At 57.9% G+C, this 23,830-nt stretch overlaps 2 protein-coding genes across 3 annotated transcripts; one reads left to right on the forward strand and one right to left on the reverse strand.

Annotated features, from left to right (window-relative positions):
• Nucleotides 1-2,870: 2,870 nt before the first annotated feature.
• CCDC42 (coiled-coil domain containing 42) lies at nucleotides 2,871-11,923 on the reverse strand. Of its 2 annotated transcripts, XM_032706991.1 has the most exons (10): nucleotides 11,860-11,923; nucleotides 11,308-11,407; nucleotides 6,601-7,260; nucleotides 6,263-6,420; nucleotides 5,831-5,936; nucleotides 5,597-5,701; nucleotides 4,885-5,082; nucleotides 4,042-4,263; nucleotides 3,448-3,606; nucleotides 2,871-3,028 (listed from the first exon to the last, which is right to left on the reverse strand). In XM_032706991.1, exons 4-10 carry the CDS (start codon nucleotides 6,334-6,336, stop codon nucleotides 2,966-2,968), a joined length of 927 nt encoding a protein of 308 aa, XP_032562882.1. In that variant the 5' UTR covers nucleotides 6,337-6,420; nucleotides 6,601-7,260; nucleotides 11,308-11,407; nucleotides 11,860-11,923; the 3' UTR covers nucleotides 2,871-2,965. The 2 variants fall into 2 exon arrangements, with proteins under 2 accessions (XP_032562882.1, XP_032562883.1); XM_032706992.1 differs by lacking the exon at nucleotides 4,042-4,263 and having other exon boundaries at nucleotides 6,263-7,260.
• A 4,055-nt stretch (nucleotides 11,924-15,978) lies between these two features.
• On the forward strand, nucleotides 15,979-23,797 carry LOC116796437 (TBC1 domain family member 24-like). Its single transcript, XM_032707060.1, has 7 exons — nucleotides 15,979-16,081; nucleotides 17,767-18,802; nucleotides 19,088-19,246; nucleotides 20,518-20,581; nucleotides 21,560-21,655; nucleotides 22,402-22,678; nucleotides 23,269-23,797. The coding sequence occupies exons 1-7, from the start codon at nucleotides 15,979-15,981 to the stop codon at nucleotides 23,412-23,414; spliced, it is 1,881 nt and encodes a 626-aa protein (XP_032562951.1). The 3' UTR covers nucleotides 23,415-23,797.
• Nucleotides 23,798-23,830: the final 33 nt, after the last annotated feature.

Consider the following 23,830-nt stretch of genomic DNA (forward strand, 5'->3'; position numbering starts at 1 on the left):
TTGTGTGGGACCAGAGAAGCTTCCAGTCTCTCATGGATGTGACCTGCTTCTGTACCAGGAACTGAGAAAGGGGACCAGGAAGCTCTTGGCATCATCTCTTGGATCAGGTGGCTGGAAACTGGATGTGCACAAACAGTGCTCTAATTTGGGTTTAATGACACCCAGGGGTGCTCAGCCTGCCAGCTGCTAATCCTGGGGTTAACAAGCCAGCAGTGTCTCCTGAGGTCACCACTGGAGACACTGGTCAGTGCTGGCACTGGGTTGTCCTCGTGGCACAGTGCCTGGGAGGGGAGGTTGCAGGTCTCCAGGTGAGAGCATCCCAAGGGATCTGCAGCTGACAGTGCCTTTCTGTGCAGTCATGTGCACTCACTCTGCATCTGGTGGCTCTGGGAAATGCCACCACTGGTGCCAGGGCAGAGCTGCCCTGCAGAGCAGAATGCTGGCACTGCTAACCCCTTCCCACACTGATGGAATAGCCAGACGCTCCAGAGGAAATGTTGGCAGAGTCCAGACTAAACCAATAACAACATCTCAGTGTGTTGGGGATTTTCCATCAAAAAGAGGCAAAACACTGCAGATTTAGCCAATACTTTAGTCATCTCCTCTCTGTGCCAAGAGAGAGAAACCTTAGAAAAAACCCACCCAAACCCCGAAACCACCACGCAAACAAACCCAACCCCTGCAATTCCCTGAGCAGATGGCAGGCTGTAAACACAAACAACTTATTTATCATCCTCAGAACTGAAACCCTGATACCTGATCAGGTAATTTTAGTCTTTGCCCCCATATCCCATGGCACCATGAGTCACACTGGTTTGGCCTCGCCCAGGACAGGAATAGAGCTGGAAGGAACTGCAGTGTAGTGATGCCCAGCACACTGTGCTTGGGCAGTGGGTCCTGCCACCTCCTCTGCTGGGGCTGAGGGCCCTGAGCCAGCAGGATGGCTCCAGCAGGCAGGAGAAGGATGGCAGGTGGCCCAGGAAAGCCTGGCAACCTTGAGAGTCCCCTCTGTGGAGCAGGACCAGCACAGCTCCAGCTCGGCATCTTCTGGCATCTCACGAGTGGTGAGAGCAGAGTTTGTCTTTCTGCTGGTCTAGGGATGCCTTGGCTGCTTTGCCTTAGCTGAGAGGGTTTCCTGCTGTCCAGCTCCCCAGAGAAAGGGCCCTTGACAAATTGGTACCAAGAGCAGCCCTGCCACCCATCACCAGAGCTCAATGGTGCCAGCGTTCCCACTTGTGTGTCTCCAGCCTGGTGTTGCTTTAGGATCCTCCAGTTAGCAAGGGAATTAAATAAATTTAGCCTTTGCATTTCAGTGATTTTTATGGTTGTTCGGGCCGAGCAGCTGTGTCGACTCACACAGCCTTGGAGGGCTTTTTCAACCTCATTGATTCTGTGATTCTGTTGTCCTGTGCTGAGGGTTCATCAGAGGAGCTGAGCTCAGGCATCTGGGTAAGAGACAGAATCACAGAATGAGTTGGGTTGGAAAAGACCTCTGAGATCATCCAGTCCAACCCATGACCCAACCCCACCTTGTCACCCAGACCATGGCACTGATGCCACATCCAGGCTCTGCTCAAACACCTCCAGGGACGGGGACTGCACCCCCTCCCTGGGCAGCCCATTCCAAGGGCTGATCCCTCTCTCTGGGAAGAACTTCTTCCCAGTGTCCAACCTAAACCTGCCCTGGGGCAGCTCAAGGCTGTGCCCTCTTGTCCTACTGCTGGTTCCTGGCAGCAGAGCCCAACCCCCCCCGGCTCCCCCCTCCTGTCAGGGAGTTGCAGAGAGTGAGAAGGTCTCCCCTGAGCCTCCTCCTCTCCAGGCTGAGCCCCCCCAGCTCCCTCAGCTGCTCCTCACAGCACTTGTGCTCCAGACCCTTCCCCAGCCTTGTTGCCCTTCTCTGGACCTGCTCCAGCCCCTCAATATCCTTCCTAAATTGAGAGGCCTTGAGGTGCAGCCTAACATCTCCAAACTGCCCAGCACTCGGTATCCAAAGGACTTCAGGTAACCTGGCCCATCACTCTGTCTTCTCCTTAAGCCCCTGGAGCCAGCAGTGCCCTCAGACCATCACTCAGGAGTGGCAGGCACTGCAGCCCCCCCTTCCTCAGGGGCCAGAGCTGCTCCTTTTGCTTTAACTCCCATCAGCTGCCACCAGCGAGAGGTAACAAAGTGGGTGAGGGGGTGGCTGTGGGTGGAAGAAGAGGGGACAGATGAGTCACCTCTCAGGAGGGGTGTAAATGATCCTGGTGCCTCTGGATATGTCACAGCTGAGACGAGATGCAAGGGCACAAATGCACATCATCTTCCCTGCTCTTGGATGAGTCACAAACTGACTTTTCTAAGAGCTACTGCTCTTGGTTATCATCACCAGTGCCTCTGCAAGACATTTACCAATCTCTGGGACACCCCTGAGGGCCATAGCAAAGTTCATTCTCTCCTGCTTGGTTTTGTTTCTCTCTTCTGCTGCTGTGTGCTTGGTCTCACAGAAGAGCAGGGAAGGGCAGCATCTGAGGATGCTGATGCCTGTGGGATGAAGGGGCTCAGATCCAGCCCTGGCACACAGAGCTGCTCTCTGGGAGGAGGTGACAGGCTGAGTGTGGTGGTGGAAACTCTCTGAAGCTCTCCCCAATTCTCCCCACCATGTTGTAACATCCCTCTCAAATAGCTGAGGTTAGGCTGAGTGGGATGTCCAAATGTGAGCACTGATCCCTGTTTGAGACTCTGCTGTCCCAGCCTGCTCTCACCACCTTGCTGGGACACTGTCTCCTGCACCCAGAATCCCATCTGCCAGAGAAGGCATCCCAGTGGCATCTGTGGGATGGAGCTCTGATGTGTCCAATCCTCCCAGGAAATGAAGAGACACCTTAAAACATTTTGGGGTTTTTTTATTCTGCAGTATCTCTTGGGTTCTCTTGTCCTCTCCTTTCCTTTTCCACCCTGCTGGCAGGGCAGGTCCCTGAATAGGTTCTCATTTGTACTTCTTCATGTCCTCTGCAGAGATGTCCCTGAGGTCTTCAATAAACTGCTGGATCTAGGGTGGGAAAGAGAGAAGGCAGAGCTCAGTGCAGGGATGGGAACAGGGGGCAGAGGGGAGCTTGTTGTCCCTTTTGGAGGCAAATATCCCCAACTACACTGAGCAGGAGGACAAACAAGGCATTTGCCTTGCTGGATCTGCACCACCAGAATGGGCTTTTGTGGGCAAGTGGGTGAATGAAACCAAACCTTGATCTGCATCCCCTGTCCCAGCCTGTCTGGTTCACACTTCTGCCCCACAAGCACCCTCCTCACAAGAGACAGACTTGCCTGGAGTCCCCAGCCCCTTCCCCGAGAACACCCATGTGAAAAGGAAGGTGTCTGTTGGGCCTGTGGGCTCTCCCCTCCCTTTGGGCAGCTGAGAGTCATTCCTGCTCCTCTTTCTGAGAAGGGAGAAGGGCTCTGGCCTGGCTTTACCATGTCCAGCTGTCTGTGGCTGTCACGTGCTGCCACGTTCCACTTTGCATCCAGCCGTGCGCTGGCAGCGTGGAAGAGGCTGTGGATGGTCCTCTCAATGGCCCTCAGCTTCGTGGCCTTCTTGGCAGCCCTGTTCTGGATGTCGATCCACTGAGCCTCCTGGAGGAAGAGGAGACATGGAGCAGGGGGACATGGCCCAGCTGAAGGTGCTGCTTCAGCACAGGAGACCCTGGCTCGGAGACCCCAACTTCCACACTCATCTGCTTCCTTAGGAAGCCTTGCCCAGGGCTGTGCTGGAAGTGGTTCAGCTCAGTGTGGTGGAAGCAGGTCCAGGAACAGCCCCATCCACCCTCCCCACAGCAGGGAAGCTGATCCCCTGCAGCAGCACTTGCCACTGACCCCCCTCCCAGACCAGGAAGGGCTTTCATTCTTCCTTCTGCAACCCCATGGAGGGAAGAAATTAGCCATCTCCTCCAGCCACAAAGGCTGCTACTGGGCCTTGCCATGAGCCCATGGCTGCAGGATAAGCCATCAGCCAGTCTTGACTCAGCCAGGCCTTGGAGATCTTGGCCTGCCCATCCCACAGTTCCTTACCCAGACAGGGATGTCACTTCGAGCCTGGTCTAAATATTGTTTTAGCTGCGCCAGATCATTCTTGCACTGCAGCATCTCAGCTCCTTTCTCTGCCCTGTACTGGTCCAGGAGCACCCTGGCTTGCTTAGTCATTGCCTTGTGCCACTGCTGTGACTGCAGCAGCTCCCTGCGTGACCTCATCAGTGACTTGTAGAAGGAAATGACGTCCTCGATGTCCCGAAACTGCAGCACAGGATCCCTGGTGTTAGCACCTTCCCTCACCACCTGCAGATCTCATGTCCTCTGGCACCCTGCCCTGAGCAGGGCCAACACCTCCCCCAGATGAAAGGTCTTCCCTTCTCCACAAGACTATTGTCCCTGTTGGCTCCTGAGCACCACCACATTCCCTGGGTGATGACATCCCACTGTGCCAGGTCTGGAGCTCTCACTGCCATAGGCAAGGGGAGATATTACAGCTCTTCCCCAGGTGAGCAGTGCTCTGATAAACACAACCACAACTGCAGCTGCCCGAGTCTCATTCCCAGGCAGCTCTTTACCTCTCCCAAACCACCAATATGACCTGAAATGGTGACACCAAAGGGGCCCCTCAGCCCTGAGCTTTCGCCCCTTCTCATGGTTTTTCTTGGTTTTCTCAAGCCTTCACCTCCTGTTCTGGTTCTCCTCCCCTGACTCTGCTCCCTGTGGCTCACCTTGGTTGTAGGGAATTCCTTCCCATCCCACTTGAGGTCTCTGGGTTTGACCAAGTGTTTTAATTTCCCTAGACTTGCTTTATCTCTTCTATTTTAACACCCAGATAAGGCCCTCCCTGAGCCCAGGATCTGCCTCTCTCAGGTCCAACCTCACCTGTGAGATCTCCACCACATCCTCCAGGTATCTCTTGAACATGGAGTATTTTGGCAGTTTTTGGCAGAGTTTCTGATGCTGTTTTATGAGAGCTTCCAGCTCCCTCTTAGCTCTCAGAAGCTCATTCTCCTTTTTTATTTTCTCCTCTCTATCTTTGCTGGCTTTCTTCAGGGCTTGGTTTCGCAGCATTTCATTTTCCTGGTGATGTTTCCCCATCAGCACACACAGACAGAGGGAAGGGAAGGCAAGGGAAGATGCAGCTGGGTTACTCAACAGCACTGGAAGGAGACACCTTCAGAGAGGAGAGACCAGCATTGGAGCACTCCTGGGAACAATCTTCCTCTCCTTTTACAGGGCCATGGCACGGTCTTGGAGGGAGCACCTGGGATGGCACTCTGATTTTCAGACCTCCTTGTACCTGTCCCTGGAAGACTGATGTAGCTCAACAGTGGGGACAAGGCTGAGACCCTCCTTGGGGGACATTTGGGGCCCTCAGGAGATCACATGGGTACAGGACAAGCTCTCCCCACCCAAGCCCTAACAGGGCTTTGCAGCTCTGTGGTACAAACCCCTGTGTCCTGCCAGTGCTGTTCTCACACCCCCAGGCTCACGGGAGCCTTGGCCAGGTGTGCTGGTCCAAAACTCTCTTTCCCAAGGGAGGGGAGGAGTTGGTGGTGTGGCTCAGGGTTGTGTCAGCTGAGCAGGGCAGTACCTGTACAGTCCTCCCAGATCTCTTCACGTGGGCCTTCAGCTGAGTCCTCCTGGCGTGCAGGTCCCTCCACTGCTCGGCAATGACCTCCAGCCTCTTCTTGAAGGCCTGGCAGCACCAGAGAGAGGGTGACACGGCTGCCAACGTACAGAACCAGCCACCTGCCTGCTGCTGCCACCCACCAAAGAACCCCAAAGCCCTCCCAGCCACGCTCCAGCACCCTCCCACCTTTCTCACCTCTTTCTTCTCCGCCACAGCATTTTCCAGAGATCGGAATTCTTTCTTCTTCTTCAGGAGGCACATAAACGAGGTGGCGGGGTCCTCGTCTGGCTCTCCGAGTGCCCTGTGAGAGAGCATTTCCTCAAGGTTACACACTGGATCCAGGTCCTTGCAGGGTGCTGGACTGCCCTGGGCGTTGGTCTGTGTTCTGGGCGTGGTGATGGGGTAGAGCAGCCCGACACCATCTCAGACCCCATCTGTCAGAGTGGCATCCCCACCCCTCCCCAGGGGGGATCCCCTGACAGAGCAAGGGGGTTACAGGAGGAACAGGGCCAGGGAAGGGAGGTACAAGAGGGGATGGAAGTGATGGAGATAAGGGATGGCAGTTTGCCACAGTGGGGGAAGGAGGGATGGAGGAGACAGGAGAAGAGGGTGGAGGAGCCCCCTCACCTGAGCTGGGGCAGGAGGTTGGCCCTGTACTGTTCCAGGTAATAGGTGGCATCCTCGTTGGCTTCGGGGTCCATCGCTCCAGCCACCAGCAGACACCACAGCCCAGGTCCTGCTGGCCCTGCTCCTCTCCCTGCCTTCACCTGCGGCTACTCCAACACCTGCAACAAGCTCTGTGGCTACTCTAATCCACCAGGACAGGCCCTGCAGCTCCTCTGACCCCAGGGAGAGGCCTTGTGGCTACTCTAATCCACCAGGAAAAGCCCTGTGGCTACTCTAACCCCCATAATAAGCCCTGTTGCTACTCTAATCCCACAAAGAGACCCTGAGGCTACTCCAACCATTTTGACAGCTCCTGTGGCTACTCCAAGCACTGTGACACCTCCTGTGGCTATCCAACTATTGTGACACCTGCTGTGGCTATCCAACCATTGTGACAGATCCTGTGGCTATCCAATCACTGTGACATCTCCTTTGGCTATCCAACCATTGTGATGCCTCCTGTGGCCACTCCAACTCCTCTAAATGTTTATTTGGCAACGAAATGTTTACTTGTCATCAGTGGGACTAAGTCACTGTGTCCAGAACCAGGATTTTTTTCATTCCTTCTCTTCATCTTCTCTGTTTCTTCCTCTCCTAAGTTTGGCCCCCCATGCCTTGTGACCTCTGCTGCCTTGAGTGGGTATTTCAGGGCCCCTGACAGCCACATCCCACTGTCCCAGTGCTCAGGGCTTGCTCCTTCTCTCCAAAACACCAGATGGAAACACTGTTGAACACAACCCAGAACCTGTGTCGGAGTTCCTGGAGGAATTGTGGTGAAGTGGGGACATCTCCTGGCCGGGAGATGGATCAGCACTGCTGGGAAATAATCCAGCACTGAGTGAGTCTGTAAATTCCAGGCACACTTCCCACTGTGTTCACAGCCACACGTGAGAGCTCTTCACCTCTCCTCACTGGACATTGCAATGTGGTCATGTAACTTCCATCCTGAGGGAACAGATCTGTCAGAATTAAAAATAAAAAGGTGATTTTTTTTGCTGAAAGCCACTAAAAAGCACTTTTTGTGAACCACACCATCTCCCTTAAGCACCCTGGTGATGCTGAACACCAGAGCACATCCAGCCTGCCCTGCTGTGCCACAGCCACATTTTATTTCACATCAGTCTGATTTTCCTATTTAAACCCTCAAAATACACTCCACAATAAATATTAATCTCAGATTAATGCTGCTATCAAACATTACTGTCTTCTTTCTACACCATCCCTTATTTTCCAAGCAAGATTGGACATAGCACAATATGAAATATATTATAACCCAGCTCATACAGTTCTCAGTGAAACAGTCTCACCTCTACAGCCCACCTGCACCCCTCAGCAAAGAGAGCTATGAGAAAGAAGAATTCTTTCTAGAAAGAAGCTGCACCCTGTATTATTACACCCAGAGAAAAGGTAGAAGTTGCTTCTTCCCCTTGTGCTTTTCAAATGGTGTGAATCCACAGGGAATTCTGCCCCATTCCAGTCTCTGTTACAACAACCTGCACAGATCTCTCTCCAAGGAGAAAAGAGGGGAGAAGCTACTGAAATTGCTATTGAAAACCCATTAAAGGAAATTTAACTGACCTTGCTCAAGGGGAGTCACGTCAACAGCACAACCTTTCCCCTGGAAAATTCCAGCTGCATCTTAATTAAGGCTGACACGCCGGAAGGTAAAGGAATGCTGTCCCAAAGGAATGGAGTGTCCTGCCCCGTGTGCCGGCCCCAGTTGTCACTTGGGATCAATACTGGAGCATTAACAAACTGTACTGCACAACCAGGAACAGCTTTACAGCAGCTTTCAAAGGAGGTAAAACTCACTGAATGGTGACCAAACATAAACGCAGATTAATTCTGGTGAAACCCTCCCAGCTCCAGGCCATGGGCACAGTAAATATGTGATCAGTGGTGCAAGAAGGTTAATGAAAGGAAGGACTGCTGGAAAAGTGTGGGCTGTCACATCAGAGATGGATTAGATACGGAAAACCAGCCCAAAACCCGGGACAAGTGTCACTGCAAGAACTTCATCAAACAACAGGTGCTGATTTTTCTAATGCAGGGGAAAAGCTGAGGCTCAGCCTCAGACACAGCCCAGAGTGGGCTCTGCCTCCCAGGAAAACCCAAAGCTGGGTCACAACTCTGCAAGGATTTTAAAGGACCCCTGAGCTGGCAATGGCAGCTGAACCCCATGGAACGTGTGGGCTCTGAGCCCCAGACCAGCTCCTCCCAGGCTCCTTCCAAGCCCTTTCCAAACTCCTTCCCTACCAGCCCACACACAGGCCAGGCCCAGGCAAGAGAGGAAGGCTGGACTTACTGGCACAAGATCCAGACCCTGGTTACACCTCTGCCTGCACCTCCAAAACCAAGACCCAAGAGGGAGACTTTGGAAGGGGTGTGAATTCACCACTCAGGAGGAAATGGCAGATTCCTTTTGCTGTCTGCAGCCTGGCTACCAGCTTAGGAACAAGGCTTGTTTATTGTCACCTCTTCTCTCCTCCAGGAATTAATTCATTGGGCAGTTTGAACACATTGAAGGAAAAAGGAGCCTGAAAGAAAAATCAACTTTTACAACACAAATGAAGAGGCAGAAGAGGAAGAGCCTCGTGAGCCTTTGGCCCATCTCCAGCCCGTGCAGAGCTCCAGGGTGAGCCCAGGACACTCAGCCAGGACACTCCTGCTCCTCAGCAAGACACACACACATGCTCAGGCACAAACTGAAGCCACCAACAGCTCTCAAGTTCAGCCCAGGGGAGCAAACAAAACTCCAAGGGAGTGGAATTCCACGGGCAAAAACTGAAACCCAAAAGGCCACTGACAACCCATCCTCCTCACCCCACTGCACACAGAGCTCACAGGATGCCATGTCTGCAGTGAAAATGTCTTTTTATAGAATTATATCAAGTCTGTGCCTAATGTGGTTTGTTTGTTATGGACACAGCACCCGTGTGACTCCATCAAACCCAAAACTGCCCAGGAGGAGAACGCTGCATTTAATCAACCCAGAACAGCAGAACAACATAAAGGTGACACGGCCAAGAAAGTCCTCAAACACAGACACCACTGGCCACAACTGCAGCACAACACAACATTTCACTTCCTTCAGAGAAAAAAAGAAACCAGTGGAAGGCTTAAGATCAGCTCGACAGAGCAGAGCTCACAGACTGTAAGTGCTGCCTTGAAATCTTTCCTTATAGTTTATATTTACATTTTAAGTTTTACGCTTTATTTTTGGCAACAGGGTTTTTAGCCATGCTAATGGCAAAATACTATAAAAATAAAAACTTGTTTATATTCTCCCTAACAGGCAAACAATGTACAAAGACATTTCCCTGCATTAAAGTGTTCAGGAGGCACAGAATACAAGACTGCTCAGCCGTGGATTTCTCAACAGGCATTTCTGTTGTGAAAACAACTCTCTCCTTGTTGGAAACTTGTTTATAGTAGAATCAAACACTGCCAAATATTCATCTTTACCTGTTAATGGATGAAAGGGAAACTCAAAAACACAGGGCATGGAACAAGTGATTTTATGAAGAACTAAGTCAACCATGTAATGTTTCCATAAAACACAACCTCGGAGAGTTCTGGCCCCAGAAAGGCTTCAAACAACAGCAACACGAGGTTTTGTTGGGGTTTGGGGACACGTCATGGATGGCACTGATGGAAATGGAGGACTTTGTCCTCTATAAATACACACAGGTTAAGCTGCAATCTTTTTATTAGTCTTCTACTGCTTGGGCATATCTGTGCAATTTGTGATAATTCACCATCCTGCAAGCAGGGACCAACCCCCAAACACTCCTCTCAATGCTACAGCCAGAGAAAACACTTCCCTCAAATCCCACTTATTTGGGCCTTCTGAAACCTCTTCTCAATTCATGCTGAATTTGAGTCACTCATTCAGCAGCACTGATTATTGGACAAAGCCCACACAGTTTTCCTCAACATTTCTTCACGGGAAACATTTAAAAAATGGCATTTTATTTTAAAAGCTGATAGGTTTTAAAATGGTAGAGAAGATTCAGTGCTTGGGTATCATATTAAACCCCTGCTTTAAAGAGGAGCAGAGCCTGCAAGATAAATCAGTGGGGCTTTAATTATGTCAATTATTATAAAGGACCAACTCAAGGACTTGCAGCCTTTTTTTAACTTAACACATCCAAGGGACCTGTTGATGGCATGAAGCTGCTCCTGCACTGCCTGGAGGAAAGGATGAGGCTTTTAGTCCTGGAGACAGAAGCTTCCTGAGAATCCCAATTTTATTTTATTTTTTAAACAGGAAGTGTGAAAACGTGGAGAACATTTTCCTGGGTAAGCTCTCACTTCCACTTCTCATTTATATTTAATTCTGGTCTTATGTTTTGTCAAAAATGTGGCTAAAACAAGGCTGCAAAGTTCCTGTTTCCTCTGCTGTAGAGCCCCTGCAGAAGGCAGCGATCCAATCTCGTGGGGAGAAACATCTGTTCCCTATTCCCAGAGAGGGGCACAGAGCAGCTGATGTGCATCCCAGCACCTCTGAGCTCGGGAGCTCTGGGAAAGTTCTGATCCCGGCAGCGACAGCCCCGAGCAGTCAGCAGGGTGAGCCCAACGCTCCCAGGGCTCCTCCTCTCCTCCTTTCAAACCAGCCTGATCGCCCACAGAAACATCAGTTCTGTTAAACCCAAGGTGACTTTGGGGAGGCTGAAAGGCCTCTGTTAATTTAGAGTTTGCACCCTTGTTGTCTTTACAGGACCCCCGACGAACAGAGCACTGGCGCTGGGTTCCTGCCATCACACACAGCGTGTCCCTGCAGGTCCCAGCGGTGACACCGACACAGCCGGACCCGGGGCAGGGCCGGAGCGTCACCCCCGTCCTGGCACCGGCTCTGCCCCTTCCAGCAGCTCCCGCTTCCCTCTGCACCCCCTGCCAGGGAATTCAGGGCTCCTCGGGCACATCCCGCCCCCGCAGATTTAAAGCTGAACCCGCCCCGAGAACGCTCCAACCCAAAACCCAGCTGAGCCCCCATCCCGGGGTACCTTGGCTGAGCTCTCCCCGCTCCGCTGGCACCGGTTCCGCTCCTGGATCTTCTCGGCGATGTCCTGGGCGAGCTGGCGAGTGGCATCGAGCAGGGAGAGCCTGGAGGGAGCGGGGGAGCGGCTGAGCCCGGGGGGACCGGGAGGGGCACCGGGACCGCCCGGGATCGGCCTGGGAAAGGGCCGGGAGGGGAAGGTAAAACACCCCCAACACACCCCGGGACGGGCTTTGGGAAAGGGCCGGGAGGGGAAGGTAAAACACCCCCAACACACCCCGGGACGGGCTTTGGGAAAGGGCCGGGAGGGGAAGGTAAAACACCCCCAACACACCCCGGGATCGGCCTGGGAAAGGGCCGGGAGGGGAAGGTAAAACACCCCCAACACACCCCGGGACGGGCTTTGGGAAAGGGCCGGCACGGGAAGGTCCAACCCCCCCGCACACACTCGGGCCCTGCCCGGCCCCGCTCCCGCCGCCCGTGACGGGGCCCCGGAGCCCCGGGGAGGCCCCGCAGGGTCGGTCCCGCCCGGCCCCGCTCCAGCCCCGGCCCAGCTCACCAGGGCTCCGGAGCCATCGCGGGCCCCGAACCCACCCCGCGCTTCCGCCCGAGCGGCCACAGCGCGCAGGCGCCGGGAGGGGAGGGAGGGGAGAGGGGAGAGGGACACGGGGAGACGGGGAGAGGGGGAGAGACCGGGAGAGGGGGGACGGGGAGACAGGGGGACGGGATATTGGGTACAGGGGGACGGGGATATGGGGGACGGAGGGACGAGGATATGAGGGTACGGGGGAACAGGAATATAAGGGTACGGGGATAAAGGGATACAGGTGTATAGGCATGCGGAGGTATAGGGAAACAGGGATAAAGGGGTACAGAGGTATAGGGATATCGGGGTACAGCGGTACGGAGGGACAGGGATAAAGGGGTACGGGGATACAGGGGATCAGGGATCAAGGGGTACAGGGGTATGGCGATAAAGGGATACGGGGGTACAGGAGTGAGAGGTGCAGGGCTGCAGGGAATGGGAATGTGGTGCCTGATCCAGGGGAATGGGGTGCCCGGTGCGGAGCCCGAGGGTGCAGCGGTGCTGGTTGTGTGGTACAAGGTGCAGAGGGGCTCGGTGGGAGGCACAGATGTGTGGGGTGTGGGTGCAGAGGTGCATGGTTTAGAGGTGCAGAAGTTCAGGGTTTAGAGGGGCAGAAATTCAGGGTGCAGGTACAGAGGTGCAGATGTGCCCAATACAGGTACAGATGTGCCCATTACAGGTACAGAGGTGCAGATGTGCCCAATACAGGTACAGATGTGCCCATTACAGGTACAGAGGTGCAGATGTGCCCGGTACAGGTGCAGATCTGTGTGGTACAGGGTGCAGATGTTCACAGCACAGAGCCATGTCTATCCCTCCCTGCCCAGCCCTTCCTGCTGTCTCTCCCCAGCAGGGTCACTCCTGGCACCTGATCCCCAACATCCACCATCCAGCACTGCGTGGGAAGTATCCCAGTGCTGCATCTTCCCAAGGGCTGCCTGCCCTGGTTGGCACCTCTGCAGCACACCCACCCTCCTTCCTCCTCCTTCCACCCCTCCTCCTCCTGCTGCCTCCCTCCTTTCTCTCTCCTCTCTTCCTCTTTCCTCCCTTCCTCGCTTTCTCCTTCCTCTCTTTCCCCTTCCTCCTCACATCTCACCCTCCCTTCCTCCCCAATGCCAAGCAGTGGGTCACCCTATCCCGTTCAGACCTTGGGTGGCAGCTCCTGATGCTCAAGGGTCACTTTAACCCCCCACAGTGTCACCTGCAGTGCCCAACGCCGGGGCTTTCCCTCAGGCAGAGCAGCCCCATGGGCTCCAGAGGCCTCTCATCCCTGGCTCAGGCCTTTCCCTTCCTTGAGGCAGCTGCCAGTTCCCTTCTCCAGATCCTCAGCTCCATCCCCTTTCCCTGCCCATCTCCTGATGACAGTCCCTGCCCTGCCCTGGCCATGCTGATGTCCCTGTGCCCCTCATCCCCATCCCCTGGTCCCTGGTGACACTGCTGGTGTTGGCACAGTCCCTGTTGTGGCTGCCAAGGGCCCTGCAGTCACCTGGCAGTGGGCACAGCCCATCACTCCCACAGCAGCCTCTGTCCAAGCCCAACGAGCCCTTCCCACCCCGATCCTCCAGGATTTGGCCTCTCCTCTTTGTTTCTGAGTGTGATTGGTGACGCAAATCAATGCAGGCACAAACCTGGGCCCCGGTGCCTGAGGAGCAGTCACGAGACGCTGACAGAGAGGCTTTATTGTCCTCGTGACACGGGGCTGCTGCTGCAATGACAACGATATTGATAACGACAGTGACGATATAGATAACGATAATGACGATAGTGATAACAATAATGATAACAAGTGCATCCTCATCAGCACGTTCCCGGGGGGCTGTGACCCCACTGTGCTCCCACATTCCTGGGGGCTGTGACCTCGCTGTGCTCCCACATTCCTGGGGGCTGTGACCCCGCTGTGCTCCCACACTCCTGGGGGCTGTGACCTCGCTGTGCTCCCACATTCCTGGGGGCTGTGACCCCGCTGTGCTCCCAGTGAGTGCCCGACCCCACAGCAAAGCCCCCGGGGCTGGGGTGAGTGTTGAACACGGAGCCAGAGGAGCCCCCGTGCCCTGGGGACCAGCCCCGCCGAGCAAAGCTGCCCCGGGGCGGGTTTGGGGGGTGCTGAGCACCCCCAGGCACCAACTCGTTTCCCTGGGCAGGGCTGGGGACGTGCTGGGGTGGGGAGCAGGGACACGCGTCCCACTCCTGCCGTTGCGGGGCTGAGATCGCTGCGCTCGGGAGGACCCAGGTGCCAGCAGTGCCCCGGGCTCTGCGCTCCCCGCTGGCCCTGGCAGCCCCCCGGGGTGGGCTCCATCTCCCCTGTCACAGCTCTTCCCACATCCGGCTGCTCCCGCAGCTCTGGGCATCAAACATTCATGGCCTTCGGCTGCGCTGCTCCGCTGGAGCCACGCGGCCTCTACATATTTAATTTTTTCACCATTAAAAACGCATGAAGTGATGTTTCGTTTCGCCCTGTCCCTAATTCACTTCCATCTCCCACCTCCGCAGCGGCTGCCGGGAGGTGGCGGCGGCGCTGCCGGAGGTTTCAGAGCTGGGTCGGGCTGGCGGGGAGAGGTACCCGCTGTCCTGGAAAAGGCACAGGAGGAGAAGGCGGCCAACAAGGTCCAGGGAAAGGCAGCAGGACCCACGAGCCTGGGCAAAAGGGTTTGATTTGGAGAGAGAATACATAAAAAGGGTTTGAGTTGAACGATCCCTCGGCACCGGGAAGCAGAGTGGGATGTGGTGTGGGGACCCCGGGACTCCCAGGAGCAGGGCTGGGGGCCACCACCTGCCCCTTTGGGTGCAGCCAGAGCTGCCCACTGGGTGCCCAGGCACGCTCTGAGTGCAGACTGGGAGCCTCCCACTGGGAGACCCCCTTGGCTCCCTCCCACCCAGCACAGCCCCTGGGGGCCCTTTGCTGACACAGCCCCTCGCCCCCACTCCCCGGGGCTCCAGGCTCATCAGGAGCAAAGGGAGGAGAGGGATGACGGGACAGCCGTGCTGCTCCCAACAGATTTTGGCACACAGTGGAGAAGGTGCTTCATCCAGAAAGGAGAGGGGCTGCAGAGGGGCTGCACTTGCCCGGGAGATGCCCCGAGACCGCCGGTGCCGGTGGTTGCTCAGGGATGTGCTGCAGGGGCAGACGGACGTGCAGGCAGGGAGGCAGGGCAGGAACAACCTGCAGCTGCTCTTACCGCTACAGAAAATATCAGGTTTTTAAAGGGAAATAAAAATCTTTAAAAATCTATAAAAATACACACGAAGTGCAGCCTGAGCTGTGAGTTCTCCAGCAGCAATGTTGGATCGGGGTGATGTGCTGGGAGCATCTCCCAGCTGTTGGAGGGGACTTTTCCTTCAACTGTGAACACAACGTACGGTTTGTGGCTCTGCAACGCGTTTTGAGGCTAAAAGTCAATCGATAACAACCATTTCCCGGGGGCAGGTTGGAAAGGCTGCAGCACCACAGCCGTGCCTGCAGCAGTGGCGGTCTGTGCTCCTGCTGGGGGGGCGGCAGGGGCGGGGGGCTGTTGGGGGCACGGGCACATCGCCCCCAATTCCCCTGGTGGTTTTGGCGACCGGTGCTGAAGCCGCCCCGGGCACACGGCCGGCACAGCCCCGAGGAGCGTCCCAAGGGCGGCACTGGCTCCTCGTGGCCCCGATCCCTCCTCGTCACCGGCTCCTGGCACTTGCTGCTCACGTGCCGCTCTTCCCGGCTCCCCCGGGACCATCCAGCGGGAAGCGGCTCCAAACCCACGCTCTGTGTTTCCCTCGTTCAAGGACGGGCGGCGGCCGCAGCCCCGGCCCCTCCTCAGCCCCGCGGCCCCTCCTGCCCCTGAACTCCAGAGCGGGAAAATGAAGGTTATCCTTGGGGAAAACAAAGGATTCGGTTTAATGGCCTCGTTGCTCTTCGATGATATCTCGTTCCATGGGGTGTTTCCATCCCCGCCCGGCCCCGGTGCAGATTTAGGGCAGGAAGGGGCGACGCGGGCGCGGGAGCTGCTCCACCCCTCGCTCTGTTTACTCCAAATAAACCCCCCGTGCCCTCGCCTTATAAGTCAGGGTAGGTGACGGGGACAAAGGGGACCCGGCAGCGGTGGTCGCACCCGGGCGATGCTGCAGGTGGGGCTCAACCTGCCCGGCTCCCCCGGGGGGGCGGCCGGGGGCTTCCCCAGGGCCGAGCGGGCCGGGGGCGAGGACACGGGCACCGGGCGAGGTGAGTGCGGGACGGCCCCGCTCGGGCCGGGGACACGTCCAGCAGAGCAGGGACAGGGGCTGGAATAGAGGAGAGGGGCCGGAGCAGAGTCACAGTTCCTGCCCCAATCCCAGGGCTTGTCCCGGGGCGGGCAGAGCTGGAGCCACCAGCCCGCACCGGGGACCGGGTGGGCTCGGGGTGATGCTCCTCAGGGCTCCGGGCAGGGCAGCACCCGGCTGAGAGGAAGAGGTGAATTTGGGGACCGCGGGTCAAACAGCCCCTGCTTCAGCCCCGGTGTTGTTTCAGCCTGGTTTCTATGGCCAGGAGCCTGCGGGATTGGGCTCGGGGTCGGGCTGTCTCCAGGGCAGGGAGTCAGGATGAGCAGCCACGGCAGCAAACTGCTGCCCCTCCCCTGAACCAGCACTGAACTCGATCTGCTGGTCCTCCTGACCTCGAGCAGGGGCCAAACTGAGCTGGGGAGCAAGAGCCAGAGCCGGACCCAGCCCAGGCGTCAGGACCCTCTCGATGTGCCACCACGTGCTGTCCTCTCGTGTCCCCTCGGGGCCAAAGCAGAGGTTTGGCTCGGCGCGAATCCATCCTTGACTCCCCAGGCGCCTGAGCACATCCGAGATAGATACAGCCGAGAATTAACGTGTGTGAATTGACTTTATCCCTGCCAATGAATCCCTACTCAGCAGAGCTCACCCAGGCGGGGACAGCTCCCGTCTCCTGTGCAGGGTTCGGAGCCGAGCTGTCCTGCAGCCCCGGGGAAATGCCGCTCCCGTCTCTCTAGGAGGAGCTCAGGCTCTGCTCTTCCCGGAGCAGGGCTGGCGGCTGCCCGAGCCCTGCCCCTGTGCTGTGTGCGGGAGCCTCCCGCGATGGGAACCTTCTGACCCCGAGGGGCTCCTCAGGTGCTCACCAGTCCCTGCGTGCGGTCCCCGGCCGGGGTCTCTGCAGGTGCCTGGGGGCACACGGGGAACAGGGACCCTCTGCACCCCTAGAGCAGCCCCGCACCCCCGGCGAGCCCCTGGAGCTGCAGCACCTTCTCCTCGCCCCTTCTCTCCGGCTCCCGAGCAGCCGGAGGGGTCGGGAGACTTTGGCAGGAGGCAGCAAGAGGAGGGCAAACACCCGAGGGCGGCTTTGTCCCCTCTGCCTGGGCTCGGAGCAGCCTCGTCCTGGGCTGCCCGACCCGGACAGGACCCTCCTGCCCCGCGCTGTCCTTGGGAGGGGACACGATGCCGATGGTCCCTCTCGGCCTCAGCATCGCTTGGGCCCCGCTGCCCGTGAGGTCCCTCCTCATCCCTGCAGAGCTGGGCTGGGACTGAGCTGCTCGTCCTCCTCGGTGGTGTGACATGTCCCCGGGGGACAGGGACTGTGTCCCTGCTCTCTGCACCTCCCTCTCAGCAGGTCACAGGCTGGGAAGTCAGGAGCTTTTTGAGGGGTACAAAGCCCCTCATGGTGGGAGAAGCAGCCCTGACACCCAGCTGGGACCTGGCCCTGAGCTTCCCCAGGGTCCTGAGCCAAGGGGAGCAGGAGAGGGCAAAGCAAGCAGCTCCAGCCAGGCAAAGCCTGAAAACCTTCCCCTTGCAGGGGACAATAAAGAAATACAGGACGTGGCTGTAAGACTTCAGAGTACCCTCAGCCAGGGTGAAACGCTGTTGGCTGGGGCGGTGGAGAGTGTTGAATAAAAGGTCTTTGTCCTGCAGAGGAGCTGGGCTCATCTCCAGTCACCATCGTGGTCACATCCGAGGCTGACACCTGGGACACCGACGCCTCCTCCTGCCCGGGCTGTGGACAGTTCGTGGACTGGGACAGGATGCCGGACCCGCAGCGGCCGGCACAGATCCCCCAGGACATCCTGAGCAAGCCCCAGAAGGAGCTGAAGAAGCTGGCGAGGGAAGGCTGCTGGGCCACGAGCCACGCCCTCAGGGCTCGGCTCTACCACCAGCTCATCCAGCAGGTCTCCTGCCGGCTCATCACCCCAGACGCTGTCGTCTACAGGGACGTGGCGAGCCGGCTCTTCGGGAAGCCCGGCGCGAGCTCCCACCCTCTGCCGGAGTTCCTGGAGGGATGCCCCATGCCCACCTACTGCCTCAACCCAGAAGGGGTCGCTGCCCTGAAGAAGATCCTCATCTGTGTTGGCAACCTCTTCCCTGACATAACCTACAGCCCGATCCTGCCCTCCCTGGTGGCTCTGCTGCTGCACTACAGCGAGGACGAAGCTCAGTGCTTCGAGAGCATCTCTCGCCTCCTCGCCAGCAACGCTCCCCACACCAGCTACATCGACCAGTCCTTCCTGGCCCACCAGGCCTCCTGCATGACATTTGGGGACCTGGCCAACAAGCACTGTCCAGCAGCTCACAAACTCATAGCCAGCGCCTCCGAGAACGTCTTTGAGGTCTACTCGGAGTGGTTGTCGTGGCTCTTCCACGACCTGCCCTTCGCTTACGCCGTCCGTGTGCTGGACGTGTTCCTGCTGGAGGGGCAGAAGGTCCTGTACCGCATCGCCCTGGCCCTGCTGAGGCAGTTCAGGCTCTCGGGGAGCTCGGCCGAGCCGGAGGGCTCTGACATCAAGGCGGACCTGCAGGCTTTCGTGCAGAACATTGCCGAGCACGTCACTGTCGACAAACTCCTGGAGAGAGCCTTTGGCATCCGGCTGTTCTCCCGCAAGGAAATCTGGCTCCTCCAGATGGCCAACAGGAAGGCGTTAATGGAGAGGGGCATAACCATGGTGCAGAGCAGGTAAGGAGACCTCTCCCCTTGCCAGCCCGTGGGGCTGAGCAGGCAGAATGTGAGCTACTGTGGAGACACACAGGGGGAGCTTCAGGGACCCTTCGTAGCTTTGGCTGTGCTGGGGCCTCCCAGCCCCTTGGGGGACCCTGTTGGGAGACACGGGACAGCCAGAGCTGGTGGTGGTGGCAGAAATCTCACCGTGCAAAAAGCAGGACAAAACCTGATGCCTGGGGGCTGCACCCCAAAAAGCAGACGGGCCCCAGAGCTCGGCACAATGTCCATCCCCCTGTGCAGGCAGCCCTTCCACCTGGCCGTGGACATGCAGAACTTCAGCTCCAGCATCGTCACCGCTCAGGAGATGCGCCTCGTCTGGTCCTGGATCCCCGAGCGCTTCTCCCTCTTCCCCCCCCTGCTGCTCTTCTCCACCTCCCAGGATGGGTGCAGCCTGCAGAGGTAAAGCAGCCCCTGCCCAGGGGCCGGGCGGGTCGGATGTGTGGGGTGAAAACTGGGCAGGGGTTGGTGGGGTAGAAAGGAGCAACACAGAGTGTCCCCAGGGCACATCGGGGGTCTGCTGGGGACTGTCCTGGGCTCAGCTCAAGACCCTGAGTGTGATCTGGGCTGGTGCTGACTCAGGGGAGAGGGCTGAGGCTCGCTCAGATGGTGATCAGCAACTGGGGAACACGGAGCCCTGGGGATGTGCAGTGCAGGGGACGTCCCATGTGCCACACTGGCCATGCTGTGAGCAGCCAGGTCCAGCCAGAACACCATCCCCAGGGCTCCAGCTCCCTCCCAGGGATGGGACACAGGGGTGCTGGGCACTGCAGTCAATGCTGTGGCTCAAAACAGGCAGGAAACCCAACCCTGTCCTCTGTAGGAGCCCCTGACAGTGAGAGGTGCTGAGCTCAGGGCAGGGGCACTGGGAACATCCTGCCCAGGACAGACACCAAACTCCAGTTGAAAGAGCCCAGGTGTCAAGGCCAATGCCCAAAATTGCAATAGCAAGATGTGTCAGAGCAGGAGAGAGCCCAGGGCCCAGTGACACCCTGGCTGTGGAGTGCAGGGGGCGTGGGAAGCAGGGACATCCCCACATCACTCAGTGCCGGGGTGTTTCTCTCCTGGGATGCAGCTCAGGGCAGAGCGGGAAGGGCACTGGGATCACTGGGATGTCCAGGACTGGGTGCTGCCCACTACCCCCTGTTCTCAGGGCAGTGTTTAAAGGGGGGTGTGATGGGCACCTCAGTCAGCACCCCGAGCTCCCCCAGCCTCTGAGAGGTGAGTGGGTGTCCCATGGCAGTGATGCAGCCCCGGGAAGCGCAGCCCTGACCTTTCCAAGGCAGCACAGGGTGCAGAGCCTGGATTGTGAAACACATCCAGATAAAAAGTGAGCTTGTTTTGTAAGCTCCCCCCAAACATCCCCCCCAGCCTGGTGTCTGAGGGTAGGGTGAGAGGGTTGAGGGTTTGGGTTTGTCTGAGCTTCACCAAGCAAAGGTGATGACTTGAGAAGTCCCATAAGGCAACTCCCTCTGCTCTGCACAAACCCTGGAGATGCTCAAGCTTCGTGACTCTGAGTTTCTGCCGTGTCCTTCCACGAACTCCCTTGAGCCAGCTGAGAAGAGCCACCACCCCCTTCCTCTCTCCTTCCCAGCCCCGTGCTGGCCACATGCTGGGCTCACTGCTCTGGGGTCTGAGAGCCCCCAGCCCGACCCCCTTGTCCATCTGTGCAGGTTTTACACGTGCTGTGAGGGCTACGAACCGACCGTGCTGCTCATCAGAACCACCGAGGGGGAGGTGAGTGTTTCCCAAGCAGAGGTGGGGAAGGGGACAGGGGGGCTGACCCCACTGGCAGTTCTTGGAGCAGCCCTGGGTCTGTGTGATCCCTCTCCTGCCCTGCCCCGGGGTCTGTTCCACCTCCCAGGAGAGAACAAACTGCACCTCCAGCCACCAGGACACCCCTCAGACAGGGGATGCTGCAGGGAACAGGAGGAGTTGGTGAGAGGAAAAGGGGCCACGAGTGATGCTCTTTTACTGCAAACACAAGTCATGAATCCTGGCTGAGCAGACTTTCCTCAAGTCAGCAGATGCTTTGTCTGAGCCAGGACTTGCTTTCAAAGCACTAAATGCAAGGTTCTGCCACTGATTGTAGGAGCAGCCACACAAGGGAAATGGAGGAGAAACAAGGACAGTTTCTGCTGGAAGCTGTGAAATAACTGCAACCCCCCCTGAGCCAGGGATCTTCCCAGGGGCTCTGACAGGGGCTCAGAAATCTGTATTTTCTCTCTCCACTCTCATCCAACAGTGGAGGCAAGTTCTGTGAATTGTTCAGGCCTCCCAAAGATTTACTGACCCACCAGTGCTGATGTCCCCAGCCTGACACTTCAGTGTGGTGTGGAGATAAACACCTGCCACCCCCAGGGCCCCGTGCAGGTGACCTGTAAAACTTGGTTTCCTACACGTTTTAGCTGATGTTATTCCTTGGCTGTGCCAAGGACAGGCACGAGTTCCAGCCCTTGGTAGGTCCCTTCCAGCCATGGTCAGGTCAAGGACATCCACACCAGGGTCAGCTTTGGGCACAGGAGCCAAGTGGACTCACAGCCAGAGCACCAGTGATTGTCAGTGCAGGACTCAGCTGGCACAGCAGAATTTGGCTCCCTGACTCCCCCAGGACTGAGCAGAGCCCCTGCCCTGCTGACCCCATGGGCCATGGCCAGTGCTCCAGGGGCTGGCTCTGGTCCTGAGCCCCCACTGATCCCTCTGCTCTCTCCCAAGGTGTGTGGGGCATTTCTCTCCTCTGACTGGAGTGAAAGGAAGAAGAGTGGGGCAGCATCAGCCTTTTTTGGGACAGGGGAGTGCTTTGTGTTCACTGTAAGTCATGGTTTATCTCTGGCTTTGGCCCTTCATTACTGTTTCCTTGACCCCTCAGGGCACAGTGAGCCCCAAGGTGCTTCCTCCCCACGGCCCCAGCACTGCCCTGAGCTCTGGCAGGAATTGCTGTGCTGGATCAGAGCAAAGGGAGACCCAACTCCTGCCCTGAGTGAGCTGGGGCTGCCCTGAGCCCCCTAGGAACGTGTGATACCCCCAGGTGGGCCTGGGAGCCCCTCCTGGGATGGCAGCAGGGCAGGTTTCTGCCCAGTTTGCTCAGGGCAGCTCCTGGATGGGGCATTCCCAAATCAGCTCTGGTACCCCCGAAGAACGAACAGGCTGAGCTGGACCAAGAGATCCCGGGGACAAAGTGCAGCATCCATCTGGTATCCCACTGGCATCCACCCAGCATCCACCTGGCACTGTGGGCAGCGCAGGTTTGCCCATCTCTGGCAGCACCTGGCAAAACCAAAACCAACTTCTCAGCCACACCCACCTCCAGGGCAGCCCTGTCCCTTCCTAACTCCAGATCTGGCCTTGGCTCACAGCATTTAATCTGAGCAACCTGACCTGGCTGGAGATGTCCCTGCTCATGGCAGGGACTAGCTGGCCTTTAAAGGTCCTTCGGCCCAAACTATTCCATGATTGTATCATTTGTGCCCTGCCCACCCTGGCCAGGCAGCCCCGTCTTCCCCCAGCAGTGACAAGTGTCCCAAAGGCTCTGTCCCCACGTGTCTCCTGCTCTCCAGGTGCGCCCCGAGGCAGAGAGGTACGAGTGGGTGTTCATCAAGCAGCCGGAGCTGGCCAAGGCTGTGCCGCGCTCCCGCCAGCGCTCGCCTTCCCCCTCTCCCGACTCCCGGCTCGGCTCCTGCCCGGGCAGCCCCAGCTCCAGCTCCAATCGCCTCACCGTGCCCACGCCGCCCAGGAAAGGCCGCCTGTCCCCGTTCCTGGCCGTCAGGCATTTCCTCCTGCCTTCCAAAACAGCCTCCATGTTCATGTCCGGCTCACGGGAAGGGATCGTTATCGGTAATTAATTACCCACCGGGGCCCCCGGGGGTGGGCACCGACCTCCCGCCACTGCTCCGGCTGAAAAGGGCCCTGCTCCAGGTTAAAACCTGCCCGAGGGTAAACACCTCCTGGTTGGGGATGTCAGTTTAAAGGCAGGGCAGGTGAAGGCAGCCCCTCTTCCTCACCTCAGCAGGACAGTGCCGAGCTGCTCCTTCCGAGAGCCCCGAGGGGGAGCAGCACAGCCCGAACCACGGGAGAGGTTTGTGCCCCTGGGGCTGGTGTGTCCTTCCCCAGCCCTTCCCTCCACTCTGGGTGGGATGGAGGAGCCGCGGGAGGGGATCAGCCCGAGGAGGGGCCGGGCACGGCCACCGGAGCAGACACACGGGTCAGGCTCGGGCTGGGAGCGGGATCTTTGTGCCCCCCGTGCTGGGGTGTCAGAAACCCCTGCAGCACCGCCAGCCTGTGCCCCCCTGGCAGCCCCGGGAGCAGGGTCAGGACAAGGCCGGGGACAGAGAGCCGAGGGGTGGGCGCAGCCCTGAGCCCTCCCAGGTTGGGCCGGAGCCGCCCGAGGCGGGAGCTCAGCCCTGAGCCGGCGCTCGCTCTTGCAGGTGGAGGGGGAGGCCAAGCCCTGTCCCTCGACGCCGACCTGCTCTGGGGGCACACGGGGCACTGCGAGACCTTCGACAACCCCCCGCTCTGCCAGGAGGACTTCAAGGTGCAGCTCTTGGAAGTGTGGGGCTTCCAGAGCGCGTAGGTCCCGTGGGGGACGGAGCCCCTCGTGTGCTGCCCACGGACACGGGGACCTCTCCCCGTGCTGGGCACCCCCGGCCGGCCTGGGGCCGTCTCTGCTGCAGCTCCACTCTCCATCCCCCCTCCACCATCAGCCACCGCGGTGCTGTGGAGAGAGGGCAAAGCAGAGCCAGGAACGGCACCGCGGGCGCTGCCTTTGGGGACACTCGGGGTCCCTTCTGCAGTTTAGACCCAGCCTGCTCCACCCAGTCTGGCCCAGTTTAGGAAGCTGGAGGGGAGGGCAGCCAGTCTGGTGCTTCTCACACCTCCCTGGCCTGTTTGCAGCTTGGGGCTCAGCAAACCAGTGGCACCACAGCATGGGCAGGTTTTGTAGGAATTGAGCCCAGGCAAAACCCAACACCAGGGTTCAAAGCTTCAGAT

This window comes from Chiroxiphia lanceolata, chromosome 19 (assembly GCF_009829145.1).
Source record: "Chiroxiphia lanceolata isolate bChiLan1 chromosome 19, bChiLan1.pri, whole genome shotgun sequence".
Taxonomy (NCBI): Eukaryota; Metazoa; Chordata; class Aves; order Passeriformes; family Pipridae; genus Chiroxiphia; species Chiroxiphia lanceolata.